At 38.9% G+C, this 24,449-nt stretch overlaps 1 protein-coding gene across 1 annotated transcript; it reads left to right on the forward strand.

Moving 5' to 3' along the window:
• Window positions 1-13: 13 nt before the first annotated feature.
• Window positions 14-23,101, forward strand: LOC123654776. The gene is made up of 13 exons (XM_045590660.1): window positions 14-268; window positions 1,466-3,156; window positions 3,240-5,637; window positions 8,637-8,815; window positions 8,900-9,077; window positions 9,504-9,933; window positions 10,127-10,230; window positions 12,565-13,896; window positions 16,257-16,377; window positions 17,728-17,747; window positions 20,528-20,579; window positions 20,944-21,060; window positions 22,698-23,101. The coding sequence occupies exons 1-13, from the start codon at window positions 230-232 to the stop codon at window positions 22,724-22,726; spliced, it is 6,690 nt and encodes a 2,229-aa protein (XP_045446616.1). The 5' UTR covers window positions 14-229; the 3' UTR covers window positions 22,727-23,101.
• Window positions 23,102-24,449: the final 1,348 nt, after the last annotated feature.

Below are 24,449 nucleotides of genomic sequence, written 5' to 3' on the forward strand. Positions count from 1 at the left end.
AATAAAAATGTGATATTCGAGTATTTTCTGGAACAATGACCTCGACTGTCATATATTTCTGGACTAAAAAAATATTTAACAAGATTGTTATGCCGTCAAACGTTGTGAGGATTACGAAGGTGGATGGATAAAAAGTCGATTTTCGATTGCAGTCATATGAAATAAACCTTGGAGGCCGGGAGCTCTCCGTCGCGTCATCTCGGGCTGGACCCAAGATGCTATTCACAGCATGTCAGCGACATCAGAATATGAACCTAAGGTCCGGCATGTAAGTAACACTTATAATTTTCTTGTTTGAATAATTTAAAACCCAAAAAAATTCAAACTTGCTGCACTATAATTTATATATGTGTGTGTCCCTTAAAGCTAATTAATAAACAGAATAATAGACACATGAAAAGAATATATTTCATTTCTATATGAATACATAAGTGCTATGAAACATTATTTTCCAATTTAATTTACTATCTTACATATCATATCTTCATTAATAAAATAATTAATTTTTATTCCACTATAAATTATATTGTCATTGCATATCCTAAAACATCTAAAAAGTGAAAAAATAATAATAATAAATATTTGAAATTCAAAAAATTCAAAGTTGTATCATTGTAGCCTGTATATATATATTTTTTTTTTTTTTTTTTGTAGTATTTTCTAGTGGTGAGTACTTACTTAACAAGTGTTGTGTATTTTTTTATATATATTATTTTTGTCAGTGAACTTATCAGAAGTTTAGTCAAATGAGGGCATATGATATGGTGTTTTGTTGTATTCAAATACAGAGTGCTATGTTGTATCCTATGAAAACCATTCCGTCTTTAGGGCCCCGTTAAAACTATGTGTATTCATATCCTGATTAGATATAAAATTTCTAAAAAGTAATCTCTGTGCTGTATTTAGAAGTTATGAAGTTTCAGTATTAACTTTTCATCATAAATTATAAAGCCACGTAACTGACAAATTGATTATTGTTTATAATTGCAGGTTATATTTATGTCAGTGCCTTATTATATAGAGACATTTGTGTATTGAAATGTGATAGTATTTTTTTATTTACTTGCTGTGCCCGCGACTTTGTCTGCATGAAATTTAACAAAAAAAGTTATTTTTCAGTTCGCAGAGTTTAAAATAAATACATTTTAAAAACAAAAGTAGCCTAAGTTACTTCTTACTCCATCAGCTATCTACCAGTGAAAATCCCGTCAAAATCAGTCCAGCCATCTCAGAGGTTAGCTGGAACAAACAAACAGACAGACAGACAGGCAAAAATTGTAAAAAAAGGTTATTTTGGTATATCTTGTATACATCTAATATGTATTTAGTTAAAAAGTGGTTATTTTAAAATTACAAATAGACACTCCAATTTTATTTATTTGTATAGATTTTTACTTGTGGTTTAAGCTTTGCGAATAGATCATAAAATGTTTATAGAATAATTATTTTTATTTTAATGTTATAGAGTTACGGGCCGGCCTCCTCCAGTGAAAATATCTATGAGCGTGTGTTGGATCACAAATTAACAGATACTATGGATATATCTAGTGTAAGGACCCCAGTATTGAGGGCCGTTCCCATTTCGCCTACGCAAGGTGACCCTGAGCCTGATTCCACTAACCCTGAAAGCATAATTCAAGCTGTTCATAAAGTTGACAAAGATATTGAATATCATTTTAAGGAAAAGAGATGTGATGCAGATATGTCTGTTGATTCTCTCTCAAGGATTGTAAGAATTGAAGAAACTTTAGATAATGTTGGCCGCTTAGCCTACCCTATAATTCAAGATACAGATGATTCGGGAGATGGAAATTATGTTGAAAATGCTGCAACTCTTATCCAAACCCCATTAAATACAGCAATTGTTCAAAACGTTACAAAGCTTCCACAGAACTTTACAATAAATGTAGATGCCGCTGTTGGTAATATTACTGCTATACAGAATGTGTCTCAGGATTCTTCAGGCAACCAAACTCTTTGGCTACCGACAATCCTAACTACTAGTACTGCTACGGACAGTAAAAGTGAAGAAGATAGACAACCAGGTGTATCACAGATTATTATAACCAGTGAAAGCTATGTAAATGACACACAACAAACAGGTCGAAGAACAAACATTATCACTGAAACAAGTTACATAAGTCGCCCTAAGACTTCCAAAGTTCAAATTTTAAGTAACATATCTTTACCTAAAAATTCAAATTATTCACAGCAGTACATAGCTCAAAGTAAAGAAATAAGTGCGCCTGTATATGGAACCCAAAATCATGTTTACAAGTTGAGTGCCAATGTTGTGTCACAAAAACATTTAAACAACGCTATGTTAAGCACAAAGCCACCGAAGAGTCAGTCTCTTATAGGCACTGCTTCACTATCCCCATCTGTTATAAATAGTAGTCCAGTTAAAAATGTGCCATATAGTCACACTTATTCAAAAAGCACAAATTTAAATAAGGTAAATAATGGTGCTAATTTGAATGCTATGGTTGCTGCTTCATCAGGTAGTACTCAATGTCATATTCTGTCTAGAGTGGTCTCTGGACCAAATAAAATATCGGTTCATTCTGGACGAAAATCCATAAATACATTTAAAGGATCGAAAAATTCTCAAACATCTAATCAGAAGAATCAATCTAGAGCCATTAAAATAATTCAGCAGGCTGGGACCACTCATAAGTCTGAAAATAAAGCTTGGCCTGTTACTAATGTTACGTACAAAAGCCCAGCCTCCAGTTATGGTGTAGAATCTAATACTTCAAAAGTTATACAAAAAGTAGGCAGTCCTACACAAAAAACACAACAGCCCATTTCGAAAAATGAACGTCTTGTTCTACAATCACCATGTGGACCAGTGCTGCTATCTACCTCTCCAATTGGTACAAACTTGCCTAAAGGACCACATTATGTACAGTCTGGCTGCACACCCAACCTCAGATATGTACAAACGTATGGACCGGACAACCAGCTCTCTACAGTCTCTCAAGTATCAGCTAATCAACAATTAACTGCACAGATATTACAGTCTCTATCTCAACCGAAGCTCATGCTACATCAGAGCCCCACCCCTATTCATCAAGTGATGAACGTTAATCATTCAGTGGCTAATATTGAAGAACCGGTGGAAATTAAGCTTGTGAATCAAAAAAGATACGTCTTGTAAGTATTTATGAATTAAAATGAAAATTATTATCTTTATGCATTTGTCCTTGATATTAATAAAATATAATTTTTATTTTTAGCGGTGACAAATCAACCCTTTTGACCGCGGAAGACATAGTCGGTATGGAGGAGAGACCGAATCTAGCCGAGGAACTGCGCCGGTACCCACTCAGCACACTCGCGTTTCTAATGCTGGATCACACGTACGCCCTACCGGCCCAGAAGCAGCCCGCCGTCGGCAGCCCGACCGCGCCGACGACGACGTCGCCGATCGTTCCGTCGCCGCCCGCGGTCCCCGCAACCCCCGCGCCCTCGAGCCCGGTCAAGACGTCACCGCTGGCGCCCGTCGCGCACGAGTCCCCACCGACATCGGCCGCGCCGGTCGGGAGCTCGCCGATATCGTCGGCGGCCGCGCTCGCGCTCTCGTACAAGAGCGCGGCGCCGCCGGACGACGACACGGCGTCCGTGATCTCGTCGCTGGAGGGCGAGCGGCCGCCGGCGCCGGGCGGTAGCGACACCGAGACGGCGCCGGAGGGCGAGGACGAGGGCAAGACGCGCTGCATCTGCGAGTTCACGCACGACGACGGGTACATGATCTGCTGCGACCGCTGCGGCGAGTGGCAGCACGTGGACTGCATGGGCGTGGACCGCGCCAACATCCCCGACGCCTACATGTGCGAGCTGTGCCAGCCGCGGCCCGTGGACCGGCGCCACGCGCGCGCCATCCAGCAGCGCAAGCGCGCCGAGCTGAGCGCGCTGGCCGACGACAGCGACTCGGAGCCCGACGCGGCGCGCCCGGGCCGCCGCCGCCGCCGCCTGCTCACCGTCACCACCTACTCCGACACCAGCGGCGCGTGCGTCACCACCTACAACTCCACGCTGCCCGCGCTGCCCCCGCCGCCGCAGCCCACCCCGCCGCTCCCCAAGCGAGGCCCCAAGCGACCCAAGAAGACCGAGGTCCTGAGGAAAGGAAACAAACGAAAACTCACGGAGAAAAGAGTCAAACGGAAGAAGGACATGTTGTTGAATAGGAATAAGTACAACTCTTCTCTATCGAATCAATCGCATTGGCGCGATTTGTACGAGCTGGCGATGACGAACCATTATAGTCCCGAGTTGCGGGCTAAAGTGATGAAATATAGCAGTAAACTCGGTAGTACGCCGAACATGGCTTCGGCGATAACTGCGCACTTGTGCACGACCGTGCCGCACGCTGGGGGTAAAATACTCATAGCTACGAAAGATCTTAAAGAAAATACCCCAGTTATCGAGTTGAGAGGGAAATACATGTTGTCAAATCAGCATAGACCACAAATACAAAATTCGGCTCGCGCTGGTAGTCAAAAACCCGGACCCTTCGTATTTTTCTACAGATTACCAAAAGATAATACGCAAATATGTATCGACACGCGAACGTATGGAAACGAAGCGAGATTTGTTCGGCGCTCATGTAAACCAAATGCCGAATTACAACATTGTATTGTTAAGGGTACTTTGCACGTCTATTTAGTAACTACTAATGATATTCCTTCTAACACAGAGATTACAGTTGGACACGATACGAACGGCGGCAAGCAACCGTGCGCATGTGGTAATCCTAAACATTGCAAGGCAAACGGCTTAACTCCAATTATGCCTCGAAAGAGCTTAGAGTATCCGCAAAGGGAAAAACGGAGTAGAAACAGATGTTTTAGCTCATCTTCTCCAGTATCGCCACCTTTAGCGTCACTTATAACAACACCTGTCAAAGACATATCGTCGCCCTTTATATCTATCAAACAAGAAAAGAAATCGCCTATCAAGCACGAGTACCCGCCAACGTCGCCCGTCAAGGAGCCGTTACTTTCCTTAGATTTTAATGCACCTACTAAAGCCGTGGAGTTAAAGGAAGAAAAAGAAGAAATGGATCTCACAGCAAAAGAAGAAATGAAACCAGATTTAGATGAACTGGACTTTGTTAAAATAGAGCCCCCTATGGAAAATTTTGTAGACAAGATAGAGCCGAAAGTAAAGCTTGAGATAGAGGCCGAGCCGGAGAAAGAGCCCGAACCCGAATCTGAGCCCGAACCGGAGCCAGAACCAGAACCGGAACCGGAACCAGAACCAGAACCGGAAACGGAACCGGAACAAGTAACTCCGATTGAAATGCCGGTAAAACATGAAATGAATGAAATTAACGTAAAACTGGAACCTCAAATTAAGGAAGAAGTACTACCGCCTCCGGCGATCTCCGACGAAATAGAGAAAAAGTGTGATGAGGACATTCAAAATAAAATCGAAGAGAAGGTAATTGAGCCTAAGGTAGAACAAGAGAGGCCAGTCACTCGCGAGCTGACGGCTCGGTCTGCCTGCCACGACAGGTCTTCGAGATCCAGTCGGACGACGTGCGTCAACCAGGACTCGCTAGATGACAAAACTGACGACTCTCAGGACAAGCTACCGACGACAGCTAGTAAAGAAAAAGAAAAACGTAAAATGGTAAGCTGATACTTTTTATCTATATATTAATATGTGAAGCAAAAAGTTTGTACCCCTTTTTACGAAAATTGTGCGGATGGAGCAGTATGAAATTTCGCACACTTATAGTTTATACAGGTGACTGGTGAATTACTATCAATATTTAAGGACGTGATATTTGACGATTATATATGACAAAATAATAACACTTAATAAGTAAAACTTAAATATTAATAAACTTCTGAGTAAAGTAAACCAACAGTTATCTTCTTAATTACGCGTCGTCTGGATGCCCTAGCTGCGCTGACGACACAAAACAGGTGTATAGGTAGGTAGGTACATTTCGTTATCGCGCGGTCGTTTACCTACGCCCAAACGCCGTCACGCGTTAACAGGGTAGCAGGCTAATTTTGATAAACAAGCATGATCCAATCCCCTTTCATACTTTAATCCTGGCTTAGGGCAGGCAAAAATACCAAGATAAGAATAGGCTGTCGCCCTCCCCCATTATTTATATTTATTACGTAAGAATCTAAAGGAAAAAATGAATACACGTTTGATTTGTTTTAATGTTTATTTTTATTTGTACTTACAAAGGTACTAATAATTTTATTGTTTGGTAGTAATAAACTGGTTTTACTTATTGATTTTTATCGACGTTACAAACAAGTAAACTAGTCGTTAGTTTACCCATACGCATCCGAGCGAACTTCGGCACTCGCGCGGTTGCTCGCGATTTTTCAAAGTATAATTTTAACTTTGCGCATTTTTGTGATCTTACGTAAGAACTATCAAGGCTCCCTCCCACCCCCTTGTAAGAAAATAGACATGGTCGACCCTAACGTAATAAATGAACCATACTTATTGTCTTTCACACGATATAACACGAATGGGTCACTTTTAAGTACTCTGCATTTGTGTATTGATAAGCCATACCTAATTACTAATGACAGGTCACATTCACACACGACATATTAGGTATACGCTTAAGATCGATCGCTAGGCGTGCGCACGGGAAGATATACATACTTCAACGCACAAATCTTACGGCGGCGGCGGTGGCGGCAACGCTCGCCCAACTAACCTAGTGACCTACTAATCGAATTTAGTGGGAATTAGAATTGGCGGGGGTTGCGGGGTTTGCGGTGGGCGGTGGCAAGCGGCACGGTACAAGGCCAAGGCCGCATGCGCCGCCGTTATGGCTGAAAATTAATGTGCCTACATTTCATTTATTTAAATTGAAATGTATGGCAATTTGGTAAAAAATTAGTACCTATTTTTTTTACATAATTCGAATGAGAAACGATTACCGAATATCCTTCTTAAAATGTACGATTTTTATTTTTGTGTTACCCACACATTAGGGATTCTAAACATTTTTGAAAATCATATCAAAAATTGACCGCTCCAGCGGGTTTCGAACCCGCGTCTCCGATTGACCGTGTCGGCGCTCTAGCTAATTAAGCTATGGAACGATGTACCCGCCAGAGCGAAATTCTTGATATGATGATTTTTATTTTCGGTTTAAGCGAACCGTGGCGCCGTCTATAGTGAGTTCTTTACAGAGACCCGTAACTATTCAAAGGGGACTGTCCACTTTGTATGGGGGTTTCGGCCCCGAGTGGACAGTCACTGAGAATAATAATTATATATTATGTTAGTAGTACTAACAAGTAGGAATTAGAAAAATGATATAGTTTTGTGTCCAGGTGTTTCTTTTTTGTTTTTTTGTGGATAATTACAAGAAGGTTTCTGAAATAAAAAATCATTGTTTTTGTTATTTTTGTTCTACTTATTGGATTCGTACGTTAACAGAATGTTATCTAAAAACTAGGCAGGTAGATTTATAAAATCTTGAAACCATTTCCAGCCCAAAAACCAAATAATTGTCATGACATGGGCACAACAACCTACTGTACGTCGACCAACCATGCAGTTGCAATAATATTTTTTTTATGGCTTCTCTGCCTGACCTTTATTGTTTACATATAAAATAAATACAAAATATATTTTCCTACTTATAAATATGCCTACTGTGTATTTTACGTCGCAGTAGTGATGAATTCTCGGTTGACGGAAAACTTTTCAGTAGGTTGCTATATCACTATGAAAGAATATGGAAGTCAAATGAATGTATGACGCAAAAGTCTGTAGTTTAGGGTTGCCATAACAAATAATATTTTCAATAAACAAAATAAATCGATTAAATCGATAATCGAATTTAATATAATTAATTGCTTGCTTTTTATGTAGTCAATAACAATGTTTCTAAAATAGTTTATTTTTCATCAAAGTTATTTTTTTTTTACTAAATACACTTTTATAGACTTTTTTTCTAATTACATAATTCGATTTAACAATACTTTTAATCGATTTTAACAAATAATTGATTTAAAAATATTTCAAAATCGATTGTTCGTTAATAATAATTGTTTGTTTAAGACTGGCAACGTGGTATAATCAAATCACCAACCGGAAATAAACTAGACGTATATAATTAATGAATTAAAATACTTATTATATAAACTTTTTATCAGTTTTTATTGATACAACTGAAAATCACGAATAATCATGATATAATATATGAAAATTTTTGGTATATTTGTTTTTTTGTATAAATTCTGTTCACGCTGGGCCGAAAATGGACAGTCCCCTTTCATATTACAATGAAAATCTTTGACAGAAGACGACACCATGCTATCCTTCTTAAATATTGATAGTAATTCACCAGTCAGCTTGTATAGTGGAGTGCAGAATGCTAATATTTTTTAAAAATAATACATAAAAATAAATTTAAAAAAAACATTACACACTACCATATATTTAACATACACGCATATATAATAATTTGTTTAAAAGTCTGTGGTCAAATTGAGAATAGATTATAGATTAATATTGTTTGTCTGAATGTCAAACATAACCATAAATTAATTTATTGGTTGAATTTCGACCACTGGGCGAATACTAGTTTAACTAAATATGTATGTTGCGTGTACTTAAAATTCTTTTTTACATGTAAGACCCGGGAGGAAAGAAAAATGGAAGCGATAATGAAAGCATTTGAAAGGATGGAGAAAGCACAACAAAGAAAACAAGAAGTCAAAGAGAGACAGAAGCGTAGAGAGTCTGACCCGCATCCCAGTAACAACGAGAAGGACGACGAAGATGACATTCAATACAGTGCTAAAAAGCGGAAAAAGTAAGCTCTATAATTTATTTAGTATTTAGTTCCTAGAGTACATTTGGTGTAGAAAATAAAAGTACAAGTAATGTCTCGTTTTAGGCGTAAAGGACGTGCTCGGACGGCGTCTCAGTCAAACAGACGACGATTAAACTCAGCTGACAGTGACCTTGTGACGTCAGGCGACGAAGCCACGCCCTTGTCACCGCGAGCACCTTCGCAACCAGAACAATCTTTAACTACGGCAGATAATGAAAGGCATCATGAAACCGTCAGTGAGGTAACTTAGAATTATGTTATGAAATTAAATTTATTATTTATGTATAAAATATTAAATATATTTTGTCTCATTGCTTCGCTCGCGTGCATTACGTGGTTGATGGATAGTTTTGGATTGGTACTCAGTGATAACGTAGCACTAAAACTGATCCAGCAGTTTTTGAGTTTATCCATTACAAAGAAAAAATAAAAAAAATTCCTCCTTTTAATACTAGTATAGACATTAGGCTGATTAAAAAAGTCAATTTTTTTAATCAGCCTAATAATGTCTATACTAATAAGAGGGCCAATTTTTACAGACATCTTCTTTCGGTACTCTGAAAATATTTCGATGCAGGCTTTCAAAACAAAAAATAGCCGATCTTTTTTATCAGCCTAATAGACATATTATTTTGGTCTTTTGAAATATATAAATATTTGTCTCCAGGATCTTGGGTTGAGTTCAGCATGTTTGCTTGTTGAAGCTGCAGTGGGTTCTGTTGAATCGGCATTCAAATTACCCAAGACCAAGAAGACGATGGCTACCGAATGGATAGGAAGGTCGCCTGAACGTACCCCGTCGCCTTACACCTCGCCCTATAGACCGCCATTAATGTCCGCTCCGTCATTAGAAAGCCTCGTTAGAGTGGCTTCGACTATGATTGGTGACCTGAGTGGAAACCAGGATTACCACGAAGATCGTTCTTCACCTCCAAGGACGCCTGGGAGAGAGAGAAATAGACCACCAAAGAAGGCTAAGAGGATAACTAGAAGTACTCCGCCCGTAGAAGTAGCTGAGGTGATCCCAGTCCAACACAGTGCAAAGAAACGTTGGCTGCGGCAAGCCATCAGTGAAGAAAGTGATACCCCTTCGGCTGGTGAGAAGATTAAATCTTGAAGGTCAATTTCGCATGCCTGTTTTGTGGTTATCAATTAATGTATCATAACCAACTTTTTTTTTTTACTCTGATATGATAAAAATGTTTTCTTACAAGTTTTGATGAAGCAAGCTCTGTGGAGTTGACCTTAATAATTAACCAGCTGAAAGTCGTATTACAATATCAATTGTAGATGCATTTGTTTCAGAGTCGCTGCCAAACGAAATTTTGACACCTTTGAAGAAAAGACGAATGGCGCGTGAGTCGTTATCGTGTGAACAAAATTCCATTGTGCCTGTAAGTATAATTACGTGCACAACTACCTCAATCTGTGAAGCTAACCATTTTTATGTTTATTTATTTATTAAACAGACACATCATCGACACATTATAAAAACATTCAAATAGAAATTCACAGTTAAACATACAATACAGTATGATATGTCTTTTAATATTTTGTATACACCATACACCATTTATTATACAACAGTTAGTGAGCACATAAGAGTTGACAGGTAGGTCACGCTTCTGACTGAGTGTTGATACAACAGGTGTATTAATGTTATCACTCTTTTCTTTTTTACCTTTCTTATTCTTAAACATTACAGAAAATTCATGAGAATTAATACTAACACGTGGTTCAATAAGTCCCAAGACTAAGTACTAAAAAAAAGGTCTTTTTTATAAAATTAATTTTTATTCATCAACATAGTCTCCTCCAAGAGCGACCTCCAACGCTTTTCTAACTTTTCTATCTCATGTGTGTAGAACGATTTGTCTTTGGCTTCAAAATAAGCCTTCGTTGCTGCGATAACTTCACTATTTGACTCAAATTTCTTACCCTAAAGCATTTTTTTGAGGTCTGCAAACAGCCAGTAATCGCTGGGGGCCAAGTCTGGCGAATAAGGGGGATGAGGAAGCAATTCGAAGCCCAATTCGTTAATTTTGGCCATCGTTCTCACGGACTTGTGACAAGGCGCGTTGTCCTGGTGAAACACCACTTTCTTTTTGTTCATGTGAGGCCGTTTATCCACAATTTCGTACTTCAATCGCTCCAATAAGCACATGTAATAGTCACTATTTATATTTTGCCCCTTTTCAAGGTAGTCGATGAAAAGTATTCCATGCGCAACCCAAAATATAGACGTCATAACCTTACCGGCCGATTTCTGAGTCTTTGGACGCTTCGGGCGGCTTTCACCAGCCGCTCTCCACTCCGCTGCCTGCCGATTGGATTCCGGAGTGAAATGGTATATCCAGGTTTCATCCATTTTTACATACCGACGTAAAAAATCCTTTTTATTATGATTCATCAGCGCCAAACATCGCTCTGAATCATTGATACGTTGTTCCTTTTGATTAGTTGTAAGCAAACGCGGCACCCACTTAGAAAAAAGCTTTTTCATGGCCAAATTTTTATGTAAAATAGTGAAAACACTACCAGCTGAAATCTTCACTATCTCGGCTATCTCTCGCACTTTTACCTTCCGATCTTTCAATACGATTTTGAGGACTTGGTTAATATTTTGTTGAGTCACTGCTTCATTTGGACGACCTGAGCGTTCCCCATCATTGGTGTCCATGCGACCGCGTTCGAAGTCGGCATACCACCGACAAATGGTTGCTTTAGAGGGATCTGATCCTGCATAACATTTTATAAGCCATTGCTGTGCTTCAACGATATTTTTTCCCATTAAAAAACAATGTTTTACCAACACGCGAAACTCGTTTTTTTCCATTGTATCGAAATTACAACCGTAGCGTCACTTAAATGTTTCAAAATCAATAATTTTATTGTTCCATTTTTAAAAATTTGACACATATTCTTGTATTGATAGCCAGTACTTTTTAAAAATCAAAAGAGTTTTTAATATATGCGCCATTTCCAGGTTAGTCTCGGGACTTATTGAACGATCTAGTAGCACAGTCTAAATCGTACCGTTCATTACAAAGAGAACATGACAGATATTTTCCGCTCGAAATTTTTTGTAGGTATCTGGAACAAGATTTGATTTTCAGGTTCATAATTCAAAATAATATCTACGTAATTATCATGTAAGGTTGGCAACACTGGTTGCGCTTGTTACTGACAGGTGACACTGTCAGATGTTACAATCTATCACTTCTTGGTTTTGAGTGGAATTTGAAATATTTCTACACCCTTACTCTTAATTCTTAAGGTTTTAAATTAAATTACTTTAATATTAAAGTGGTATTATTTACTTGAATATTAAGGTGTTTAATCAAGAATTTTAAAGCTTTATAAGGATCTAAGCGTACCTACCTTAAGAACTTTCGTCTTTCTAAAGAATCTTGCAATGTGTGGCAGAAATTGGTTAAATTTCACAGTGAATTCGATAAAAAAAAAAAAAAAAAAAAAAACTGGGAGTACTTGTTACACGTTGGTTTCGCATTGACGTATTGTTAGTTTCAGTTTGTTTAATATAGTTCAAACTTATAATATAAATGAATTATTGTCGGTTCTAGACCACTAGGCGACCACTAATAATAATTACTATATTATCAACGAAGAATTATAATTAACATTAATAAAAATTTGTATACAACGTGTTGCAATACACATCGCATTATATCTTTTCTGTGTATTTGTATGTTTTTCTTTTTGCTTAGTGTAACGACGAGACTTCACCGGTATTGACGTCCGAGGACTCCCCTGTGAAAGAGGACGCTCTGTCGCTAGCTCGACAGTACAAGCGAAATATTATGGAAATGTACAGTAGGGATCGAACTCGATCCGATAGCGGGCAGGGCTCGGACGACCAGTGTAACATTGACCACGACGTTCTCAACGTTAATATTAAAGGACCTCACGATAGCGAGCACATACGAAGGATCATCGGCGTACCCACTCCCGAGGAGGAGATACCGCCGGAGATAACAAAACCCGAGGACGTCGCCGTAAATAACAATAACTTAGAGCTAGAGCAAAATATGTATAATAAAGTAGTTCCCATGGAAATAGATACGACGGTCATAATGCAATCAAAACTAGAATTGAACGAGAACATACAGGAGATCAAGGGGACGGAGAGTCCAAACGACAAGGTGCACAGCTCACAGTCGGCTGACACGAGCGGGAACTCCTCGCCGCAGCGAGACGACATGGATGACATCCAGAAGAAGATCCACTCCTTCCACACGGAGAACATCCAAATACTGAAGAGCCGCAACAAGAAACCGCCCAAGGAGAAGCGGAAGAAGGTCAACCTAAACTTCGACCTCAACATGGTGGACGACCAGATCAGCATCCAGCTGCGAACCGAGGACGACGCCTCGCCCGATCTCGGCGGGGAGCCCGACGACGTGGCGCCCGAGAACATCCCGCTGCCGCCCGTCGAGAGCATCCCGCTGCCGGCGCCCGAGAGCATCCCGCTGCCCGCCGAGCCCGCGCCCCGCGCGCCCTCGCCCGCCACCATCCCGCTGCCCGAGGAGCCCATGCGCCCGGCCTGCGCCCCGCCGGCCCCCCTCGCGCCCCCGGCCCCGGCGGTGTCGCTCGCTCCCGTGTCGCCGCTGGCGCCGGCCGCTCTGCTCGCCCCCGTGGCGCCGCTAGTGTCCCTCGCTCCCCTCGCGCCCGTGGCTCCGCCGGCGGTTCTAGCGGAGCGTGAGCCGGCGGAGGCGGTCTTCTCGGCGCGATTCGGCTCGTCGGGGCTGTTCTCGGGCGCAGAGGAGCTGCGCAGCGTGCGCGAGATACTGTCGCGCGTGGAGGCGCACGGCGCGGGGGTGGGCGGCGTGGTAGCGGGGGCGGGCGCGTTGTCGGCTGGCCCGCTCCGCGCCACGCCCACTTTGTCTGCCACGCCAACTTTGTCTGCCACGCCCACTCTGTCTGCCACGCAAACTCTGTCTGCCACGCCCACCTTGTCCGCCACGCCCACACGCCGCGCGCCTGCGGACCCGCGCTTGCAACCCCCGCCACGCGACAAGCCAAAACCTGTACGCAGAAAGGTGAGAAAAAAAACCATCCCACATGTTACTTATTGATTAATTGATTCACGAAGTATAGATGCAAGGAGTCCGAACGTAAACGAATGATCTCAATTTAGAGGACAGAATCTTAATTCTAATTTTTGCCGGTAGAGCACGCCATTGTTCAAGAAGGACTCGTTTTAATCCTTACTAATCTTTCCACTGTAATAATTTCCTTTCCCAGCACCTCAGTTGAGATTTCATTTTCTTAGGAATTTTTATTTAGTGATTTAAAAACTATTAAAACGGATAAATGTAATAAGCTCGATAATGAAACAATTGTATCAATCATGTGCGTAAAATCTGACTTATAAAGAACGGGAAGAACCTTTGAACAACTAAAGAATTATCAGTTTGAAATACCACACCTCAAGTACAGTCCAATGCAACTGCAAGCGGATCTAAAAAAAATTGACAGCATGAATAAAGAATGTAAGTGTAATTCAACATTTCGTATTCCTATTTATAGCCTGACCAGTAATATATAAAAGCTGCAGGTGTCGCCACTGTTTCTTTTATACGGTAACACTATCTTTACCTACGATTTCCCTCGATTACACCTTTTCATGTCTTTCCCCGTTTTCTTTCCCTCTGGACACTGATCTCCCCTCAGTGTGAAAACACTGTGGGTACATCCTAAATTCTAGCGCAGCCAGTGGCAAAAAAAAGAGTTATAAGATCAGGGTTTATTATTGTGTTTGTGTACAATGAATACTATGAAAAAGCCTATACCGTTCGGATTCCTTGTATCTATACTTCGTGAATTGATCGTATTCGCACTGACCATCAGCACCGTCTCGCTACGGACTGAGCTCAGCGTTACAATTGCTACATAACTAAGTTTTCCAATATTAAAACTGTCAAACAATTTATATGGGTATAGATATATAGTAAACGACGAAAACGTTATCAATTTATGCACTGGGTTTAAAACGATAATGTTGAGGCATTTTAGTTGCGTCATATTATGTGCAAGCGTGGCTTTTGAATAACGAATTAAAAATCATGCAGAAAAACAGGTTTAGCAGAGATGGCAAGGCCCATAAGTTGACCTTGATTTTATGCAAAAAATAATTAAAGTCAACGCGTCTCGTTACTTTTCGTAAAATAAATTGTAGTATATTGACTTTGATTTAAACCGGATTAAAACCATGTGCTGATTATCGATCGCGTATCTGTTACAATTTTTTTACGGTAATATACGGTATAACGTTAAATTCGATACATGTATTTGGTACAAGTTTTTAGATGCATTTTTCTGCAAATATTGTGACGTCAAAATATAGAAATATATATTTTTAATAATGTTAAATATTCTAATAAAATACATTATTAGATTTTGATATTGTTAATGTACACGCACTTGATAAAAAAATGAAAGTATCAAATTCAATTGCCTCCTGTAGGTTCTGAATCGGCGTCGGGTGTCTGGAAAACAACACAATCACAGACGCACAGAACACGACGAACATTATTTTGTATTATCTATAAAAATATTTGTATGACACATACAAACATTAATATATGGACCACTAACGCATCACTTAATTAATGTGCCCAACCTCGTCAACATAAAAAAATAATAGTTAACAAATTAATTATATATATAGTTTTTTGTCACAAAATGTACTTACGTAATAGTTTTGTTATCAGTACAAAAGAAAGTATGTGGTGACATTTCTTTACAATTAGATCAAGGTTGCTGATAAGATTACGTATTTATAGCGAGATTTCTGATAAGAATATTTATTTATAACGATTTACATTTGTTGTATTCCTTACAATCTATTAATATGATGAAAATATTTACATTGACATACTTTGCACTAGATTATTATTTTCGTATTTGCATTTTATTAATTATTAATACTATTTATTGATTTTACATAGAGGTGTGGCAAAACTTAATTTTTTGCTATCCGTTATACCTTTGTACTACCTATAAAGAATGAAATATAAAACTTCTCGTGTCGTTTATATTTATTTATTTATTTATTTTTTTAGTAATAAATCGCTGTTATCAGTTTTTAAGTATTTTATTTAAAAAAAAATGTAAAAACTAATCAATACTGTCATATTTAAAATTGAATGCAATGCCTTAAAAATTGTCAGTATTTTTTCCGTCCGATTTGGAATCGATGCAACACAAACGATTTTTGAAGTAAAACTTCTTTACGCAAGTTCGTCTCGGGGAGTAAGTTTTAAAATGAGCGCCAAGAGCATTACGAAAAGTAGATAAGTTAGATGGAGCTAAAGAAGTTTTAACTTCGGTCGTGCGGTTTAAAGCACACTCGTCGATACTTTTTACAAGAGAATATAGAGCGGCGCTCTCCCCGCAGCTGTCCATCAGCGAGTACCGGCTGCGGCAGGCGGGCGCGGGCGCGGAGGACGGCGCGGACGCGGGCGCGGGGGACGCGGCGCGCGCCGCCGCCTCGCTGTCGCCGCCCGCGCGCGCTCGCGGTACGTTGCGCTCCTAGCGCCCCTAGCGCTCCTAGCGCTCGGCCCTGTCGAGATGCATTCCATATGGCGCTTTTGTTGTATCTACGATGATGTTTAGTTTTTTATTTTATTTTTTTTGATACAATGATAGGCTTGCGTTTGACCACTATTACACCTGATGATAAGTGAAAATGCGGTCTAAGATGGAGCACGCTTACCTAGAAGTAACCTATTCACTCGCGACTTAAAGATCCCCAGGTTATAATTTTCTTTTTTAACTTTTTTTTTTTCAAAAAAATATTTAAGTTATACTTTTGAATGACTACGTGAAAACTCGAGGAAATGACATGTTAGCAACTACTAAAGCTGGTCACCGAGAGGGGGGGGGTTTGAATTTGTAAAAAATGGGTCACGTAGTATGGGTATGTTGTATGTTTGTAAGTGGTGCACTGGGTGGATTTATGGCTAATTAGCCATTTTTTTCCAGATAACCCAAACATAGAATTAAAAACTTAATAGCAATATTGGGGTCGGTGGTGTAGTTGTGTAATAAACATACATAGATACAAATATCATCGTTCTAATACTTATAGACAATAAATAAATAAATAAAAATATGATATACCATCATAAAGTAATGAAACAATCAATAAAGGCGAATTTAAGATAATAACTACTATAATACTCGCTACTATAGCATGTTTACAAATTAAGCCCAAACAGATAATATATGCTTCACTTGAAACACGTCGATTCGGCATTTAATTTTTCCTAAAAACAAAATTAAACGGAAATAGCCGATACTGTTTAATTCAACTAACCCCCTTGACTTGAAGTTATCTATTCGATTATCGCTTCGAGTTTGGATGTCATTTTTGGATTATTTATGTGTATATTTGTCGAAAAATAATAATTAAATAGGGTAAATCCGGGATATGCGGCCAAGCGAGATAACGCCTCGATGTGATTGTGTGAATTCGAAGACATGTGAACAAACAATTATAATAGGAATACACTCCTCCCCCACTTCAGTCTGCCAAAAAGGGTTGACGCTTGCAGCCTTGCTGCGTATGAGAGTTTTAGCGGTGGCGAGATATAGTCGTAATTTTACTTTGCGAATGATTTTCGACCTTATATAATTTTGGATGTAGCAAGTAAGTTTGTTTTATTTTTACTTCTTAAAGAGTTGGATATGTTAATTGTTATTAATTACACTTTGATGGTCAAATAATCGTATTTACTCTATATTTTTTTTTTTCAAGAGCTTGTATATCTCTGTGAGAAAGGATATGTGCCTAGATATGTTTTGGGGTATATGGCCATAAAGGCATATATTGCTAGCTATATTTTAATGTACTTTATATGATTCAGATCAAAAATGCCCCATAAATGTAAGCGTAGATCCAGCGTCCATCCACGTTTTATAACTTAAACCGAGAAAACGCTGACTGCAGCAATGGCAGAAATGCAAAATATGCAAATTTGCTTCTGATTTTTTTTTCTTCTGCTTTATGAATCATTGTGAGTTCCCAAGCTTCCGATGCCTTTTGCAAAGAAGATTAAACAAGGTGCTGGAGTACTGAAATCCCCATTTTAAAATAATGGATGAAAAGAAAAAAAGCTATGAAAGGGATACCAGAGAAAAAATATAAAGAAAGAGTTCCTTTGAAAAAACCAAAGCAAAAAAGCAAAATAGTAGTGACTAACTTTAACCCAAGTTACGCAGATATTACTAAAGATAGCACTGAAAGTGACCAAACAAAGTAAAAAAATAATAGTGACTAAAACAAGTGTCAAGTGGCATGAATGAACTCGGGGGAAGTAAAAATTAATGTGACGACGTAAATAGGGCTGCCTATTAGGCCATTCAGAAATTGCATTACCCACTTCAGCCTATCGCACCCCACTGCTGGACATACGCCTTCCCAAGTTCGCGCCAGATACCCCGGTTTCCCGCAATCCTCATCCAGCCTACACCGGCAATCTTACATAGATCGTCGGTCCAGCGGGCCGGAGGATGTCCCACAATGCGTTTGCCAAGACGCGGTCTCCACTCCAGGACACGTCTGCTCCAACGGCCCAACTGCCACTTCAACTTGATAAAACTGTGGGTTATGTCGGTTACTTTCATTCTCTTGCAGATAGTCTCATTTCTAATCCTATCTTTGAGAAAAAACCCCACGCATAGCCCGTTCCATTGCATGTTGAGCGACTTTAAACGTATCCGAGTCTCGGCTCCGTATAACATACATGCCTGTGTAGGCGGACGCATTGTTCGATGACTTGTCTTCAAGCATTGCGAAGTCTTCAAAGTGAAGACTCGACAAAGCCTGCCAAACGCTGCTCAGCTCAACTGAATCCTCCTATCGGTCTCCTCGAAGTTTTTGCCGCCTAGTTGGATGATATAGCCTAGGTAGACATAATCCTGAACAACTTTGAAAAGGGTACCATCGACCGATACCGGTATCGGTATGACTTGGTTGTTAAATATAACTTTCGTTTTGTCTAAGTTCATACTGAGACCGACTCGTCGGGAGAACTCGTTTAGGCCACACAGCATTTCGCTTAGCTCATTCAACGTAAGCTAAGGTGACGATATTGTCGGCGAAACGAAGGTGTAAGATGCTCTTGCCGTAGATGTTTATGCCCCCCTCCCCCCCCCTCCATCGAATGTCTTAAGGGACGTCCTCCAGCGCAGTAGTAAACAGACAGACTACGTTTCTTGAGTTATTCGACAGTTTGCTAGATTGGAGTGTTTTAATAACAAATATGTAATTTATTAATTGACGAAAAGTTGGTATACATAAATTAATTAATGAATAATTTACTGTAGCATAATTTTTAATTAATGAACTTTTATTTCAATAAAGTAATTAAAAATATTAATGACAATTAATCATTTTCATTCTCTTTTATCTTATTCGGTAACTTCTGACATTGATGTATTTCTTATATATATCGCGTTTGTGGCGTATATCCCGGTATGCAGTATTTTCATTTTATAATGAACAGTTTATTTATTGACTATTCGACAAAAACAATACACGTTTATTCGAATAAAGTTAAGGGGCATATGAAAATCAATTGTATATTATTCGTATGCTAAGAGCAATGAGCAAAATAAAAAAAGTTGGGCATATATCCCGGAATTACTAAATGTTAGTCGACTGCTACCTTATAAAAGTATTTTCTTGTTTATCTTAGGAATAAATAAAAATTATTTGTTCTTTGAAGTAAAACTTCTTCACGCACGCTTGACTTGGGGAGTTAGCTGGTGAATGCGTGACGAGAGCGTTACGATATGATCGGGCGAGACAAATAAAGCAAGAGAGAGAGGTGCGAGTACACATTTTGTTTCTCTTTCTCTCAGAGCTAGTTACGTTTCCTATATCTAAGACAAAGTGCAGGCCTATTGCTGAAGAAGTTTTACTTCAGTCGTGTGGTCTAAAGCACTCGTTTTTTTTAAATATATAAAAACATCTAATTTAATTAAATGACAAAACAATAAAAAATTATCGTAAATAGTTTACACAATGAGTTCAATTTCTCAACACTCGTACAGTGATAATAGTTTCGTAATAATAATTTTAGTGATAATACAGCATTCATGAAATACAAAACAACAGTGTAATATCATATAAATTTTAAACGAAATAATGTTGAAAAAAAGAATAGACTTCTAATCAGTCACTTTGTATATAGAAATCTTAGTAAACCCATGCAATGTTTCTGGATTTTGCATTTGTCATTTTCAATTGACTATAAAATAAAGAGGTCCTTAATTTGTTTTTTTATACATTAATACATTTTGAATGATTTTATAAATAGTTAACAATGGTCTTACTAAACTCAAAATTAAAAAAAAATGTTCAAGTAAGCGCGTCACAAGCATTTGAGTCGTCATTTTATGTCATTTGAATAGTCACAACAAAGTAGCATTTCTCTTAAAAACTCAATGTAAATTTAAACATTCATAAAAGTTATATCGTCATTGTAATGAGAATGAGTGTTCCATTGTTACAAATACAATACATGTTTGAATAATTGATGTACTTGTTTACACCTCGCTCAACTGTGTCATGTATAGTTTAATCGATTCTGATCCTTATGTCGCGTGTTTAAGAACTAGTTGAGTATGTAGACAACTAACGTTTATTGTATCATTGCCAAGTCTACGTGTTTCAACTATGAGATAATCAGGACAATATGGTTGATATTATTTTGTTGGTATATTTTATTTACATTATGCATTAAACTGTTATCGTATTTATTTGTTTTAATTAAAATAGATAATAATATATGTATAGTGTTTTTTCAATAAATTTGTATGTATTGGTTTTAAAAAATACCTCGTCTATTAAAACATAGGCCAGTAGGACCTGTTTCTGCTCAAATATTATACTGCAACTTTAAGATTGATATATGCGAATAAAAATATCTCATAAATATAGTAAAGTTCGATGGTAAAAAAGAATAATGAAACAAAAACACGTTTCTGTGGCATATTGTCCTTCGTAAAATAGTGTTATTTTTGATACCCCTAGATAATAATTGTATCCCTATTTTATATGGTATGGTTTGTGTCAGGCGTGTTCGACGCGCAGCCCACCGCGTCGGAGCGGCAGCGCGAGAACCTCAGCTCGCGCCTGCGCCGCGAGTTCGGCCTCGCGCTGCCCGACGACGACGACGCGCAGGCGGCCCCCGGTGAGCACTGGCGACTGACACACTCAGGGGGGGGCGCACACACTGACACACGCAGGGAGAGGCGCGCACACACTGACGCACGCTGGGGGGCGCGCACACACTGACGCACGCTGGGGGGCGCGCACACACACACGCAGGGGGGGCGCACACACTGACGCACCAGATACATACACACACGCATACACTGACGCACCCAGACTCAAAACACACGCATACACTGACGCACCCAGACTCAAAACACACGCATACACTGACGCACCCAAACTCAGACTCACACACACACACACTAACTAACGCACCCAGACTTACACACACACTGACGCACCCAGACACACACGCACACGTATACACACTTACAGAGAAAGACGCACACCACTGACACACCCAGACTCACTCGCACACACGCACGACAAAGAGAAACGCACACACAGTGACTTCAACGTATGTCCTTCAACCTCATTAACCACGTCCTCCACATCATCTATAGCGGATACAGTCATTTTAAATTTCAAGTATCTTACTTCAAAAACATAGGACTTTCAAACAAACTTTCAACCCCCAGTTTTACCCCCTTAGGGGTGAAGTTTCGTAAAATCCGTTCTTAGCGAATGTCTACACCCTATAAGAAACGTACTTTCCAAAATTTCAAGTTTGTAGCTAATATAGTTTCTGTGATTTCGTGATTAATCAGTGAGTGGTATTTCGCTTTTATATATATATACATAGGGCGCACTAAAATATTCCGGAAGTGGCCAGTTACATAAACAATATTTACAGAGTAATTATAACCTTTGAAAATGGAACTCTTTATGTAGAGTTACTTTCTATCTGTAGAATGCAGTTTGTTTTATCTGACTGTCAATTGTTTTTATATTGTGGCGCCATTTTAAAAATTGCGTGTCTACGTTAAGATGGGTTTAACTCGGGAAAATGTTCGTAGTATGATTTTCTACGATTTCAAGTGTAATTTGACAGTTTAGCAGAGCCTCGTACGGCTTCAATCTGCTTTTGTCGACGAAACACAATGCCAGACAACTATTTATAGCTGGTTTGCGGAATTCAAGCGCAGTCGTGTCAATCTTTGTGATGAATCTCGCAATGGTCGCCCGTCCACCGCTGTGAACAACAAAAACATTGATGCTGTGTGCCGTATGATTGAAACAGATAGGCATGTGACCTACCATGAGATTCGGGCATCGTTAGACATAGGCATGAGTCAAATACAATCAATCCCACATAAACATTTGGGTGTAAGAAAGCTATGCTCGCGGTGGATCCCACACAATTTGACCGAGACTCAAAAAACGGACCGCGTCACTTGGTGCAATGCCATACTTACCAGATTAAGCGAAGGGGATCCATCCTGATTATTTTATTATTTTTCAATTTATAACCTTTTGGGGCTTACTGCAATTCTTTGCCATAAGACATGAAAACTATCATCGATGTGCGCTAATATAATGTCATAGTTGTATAATGTACGTCAATACACGTGTACTTTATACATATCACTCGCATATATAAAAGCACACACAAGCGAGCATACATTTGTTCTTCATTCATAATTACAACGGTATGTTTAAGTAAAGTAGGAAATAATGAACTGAAAATAAAAAGTATGTTTTTCTCTGTTGCAGACATGGGCGCCAAGCGCTGCGATAGGTAGAGGCGCGCCCGCGTGTAGTACTAATGACAAAAGTGACGAGGGCGACTGTTGTGAAACACTGACTTTGTGACCCGTCGCGTCTCGTTTATTGTATATATTTCAGTCTTCTTCCTTATTTCCCAAGGTTTCTCTGCGAGTACAAATTGTTTTTATTTCCTACTGTAAATATTGTATATAGACAAAGTAATATCGAGGCGATTCACGCGTAACGTATGTATAATGATAAATGAAAGAAAAGATTTTTTATATATGTACAATCTTTATGTATCTTATTGATATTTTATTTATTACGGAGAGCAGATTAGTAGCAGACGTCGGATAAGAATTTTGTACGCATTATAATATTGTAAGTAAATTATAGTTGTTTTTATTGTTTTAAAGTTTTTTTATCATATACGACGGGACGGTTCTCCCGTATGGTATATAGGTATCTTATTAGTGTTAGGTGTTTCTGATGTAAATTAGTGTCGAATCGTCGTAAGCCATTTTTAGAATTTAATACGTGTCATAATTAAGAGAGCGCATGTGGCATACATCACCATCACAAACTCTACAGACTGGGTAATCGCTGGACATGATACCTCGGTTCTAGATTCCATTCCCCCTTAGACTAACTGTTATGTGATATCCAATACGTACAATTCTGAAAACGTTCCGAGTTAAAATTAAACTCTTAGCCTCTGTTGTAAAATTATAGTAGCTATTGTTGTTAAAATTTATTTAACACCTGTTAAAAGTGGTTAAAATTGATTGTATACATGTAACTGTCACTTGTCAGGTTTCAGGCCTGGCTTCAGCCTAAAGAGCCTGTTTCATCTAACAACAACTTTTAATTGCATTACTTAATAATAGAAATATCTGACAGATAAAGTTGAGTTTAATGATGAAGCAGATATATTAGAAACTATAATATATTACTTAGTTTTATAAACAGACGGTAAAAAAAAATTCTAAATCCAGTTTAAAATACAATTAGCCATATCACATCCACGAGGTGGACCGACGATCTTGTCAGGGTCGCGGGAAGCTGCTGAATGCGTGCTGCGCAGAACCGATCGTCGCGGAAAGCTTTAGGGGAGGCTTATGCCCAGCAGTGGGCGTCCGTGAGCTGATGATGATATCATCACAATAGTCTAACTGACCTGATGGAATCTATAACTGACACAATTTGGCCCGATTTCAATAGATTAAAAACGATTTATTTAATTATTCTCAGAAATAGATATAAAATTTTAGTTTGAAATGCAATTAAACAACCGCGTAACATAGACGCCGTACTAAACGTAACTGACTTCAGTTAAGTGTGATTGTATTTTGTACTCTACAGATGAATCTTATAACTATAACTGTGTGCGCCATTTTTACAGATTTGTAATGAAATTAATTTGATGAATCGTTTTGTATATCAATGTAGTTTTTATTATTTCAATTTTTTCTTTGTGCTGGTAACATTGGTATTAATTTTTTTTTATATAAAAAATGGCGTCTACAATATAATGTAACACGGTCGTTAGTACCTGACTCGTCAACAACGAATATATGTTGTGAAAAATTCGGGCTAAACCTATCCCAGTGAAATCTTACGACCGACTTGCAAAATATTCTGTTTGTTATTTATTTTTTAGACTTCTCTCTTTCAGTCGTGGCCTAATAAGAATGGCTCGTTTATTATCTTCGAATTTTATTTCAATAGCAATTAATGCGCTAGATAATTTGTTTAATT

The sequence above is a fragment of the Melitaea cinxia genome, chromosome 6 (genome assembly GCF_905220565.1).
Source record: "Melitaea cinxia chromosome 6, ilMelCinx1.1, whole genome shotgun sequence".
Taxonomy (NCBI): Eukaryota; Metazoa; Arthropoda; class Insecta; order Lepidoptera; family Nymphalidae; genus Melitaea; species Melitaea cinxia.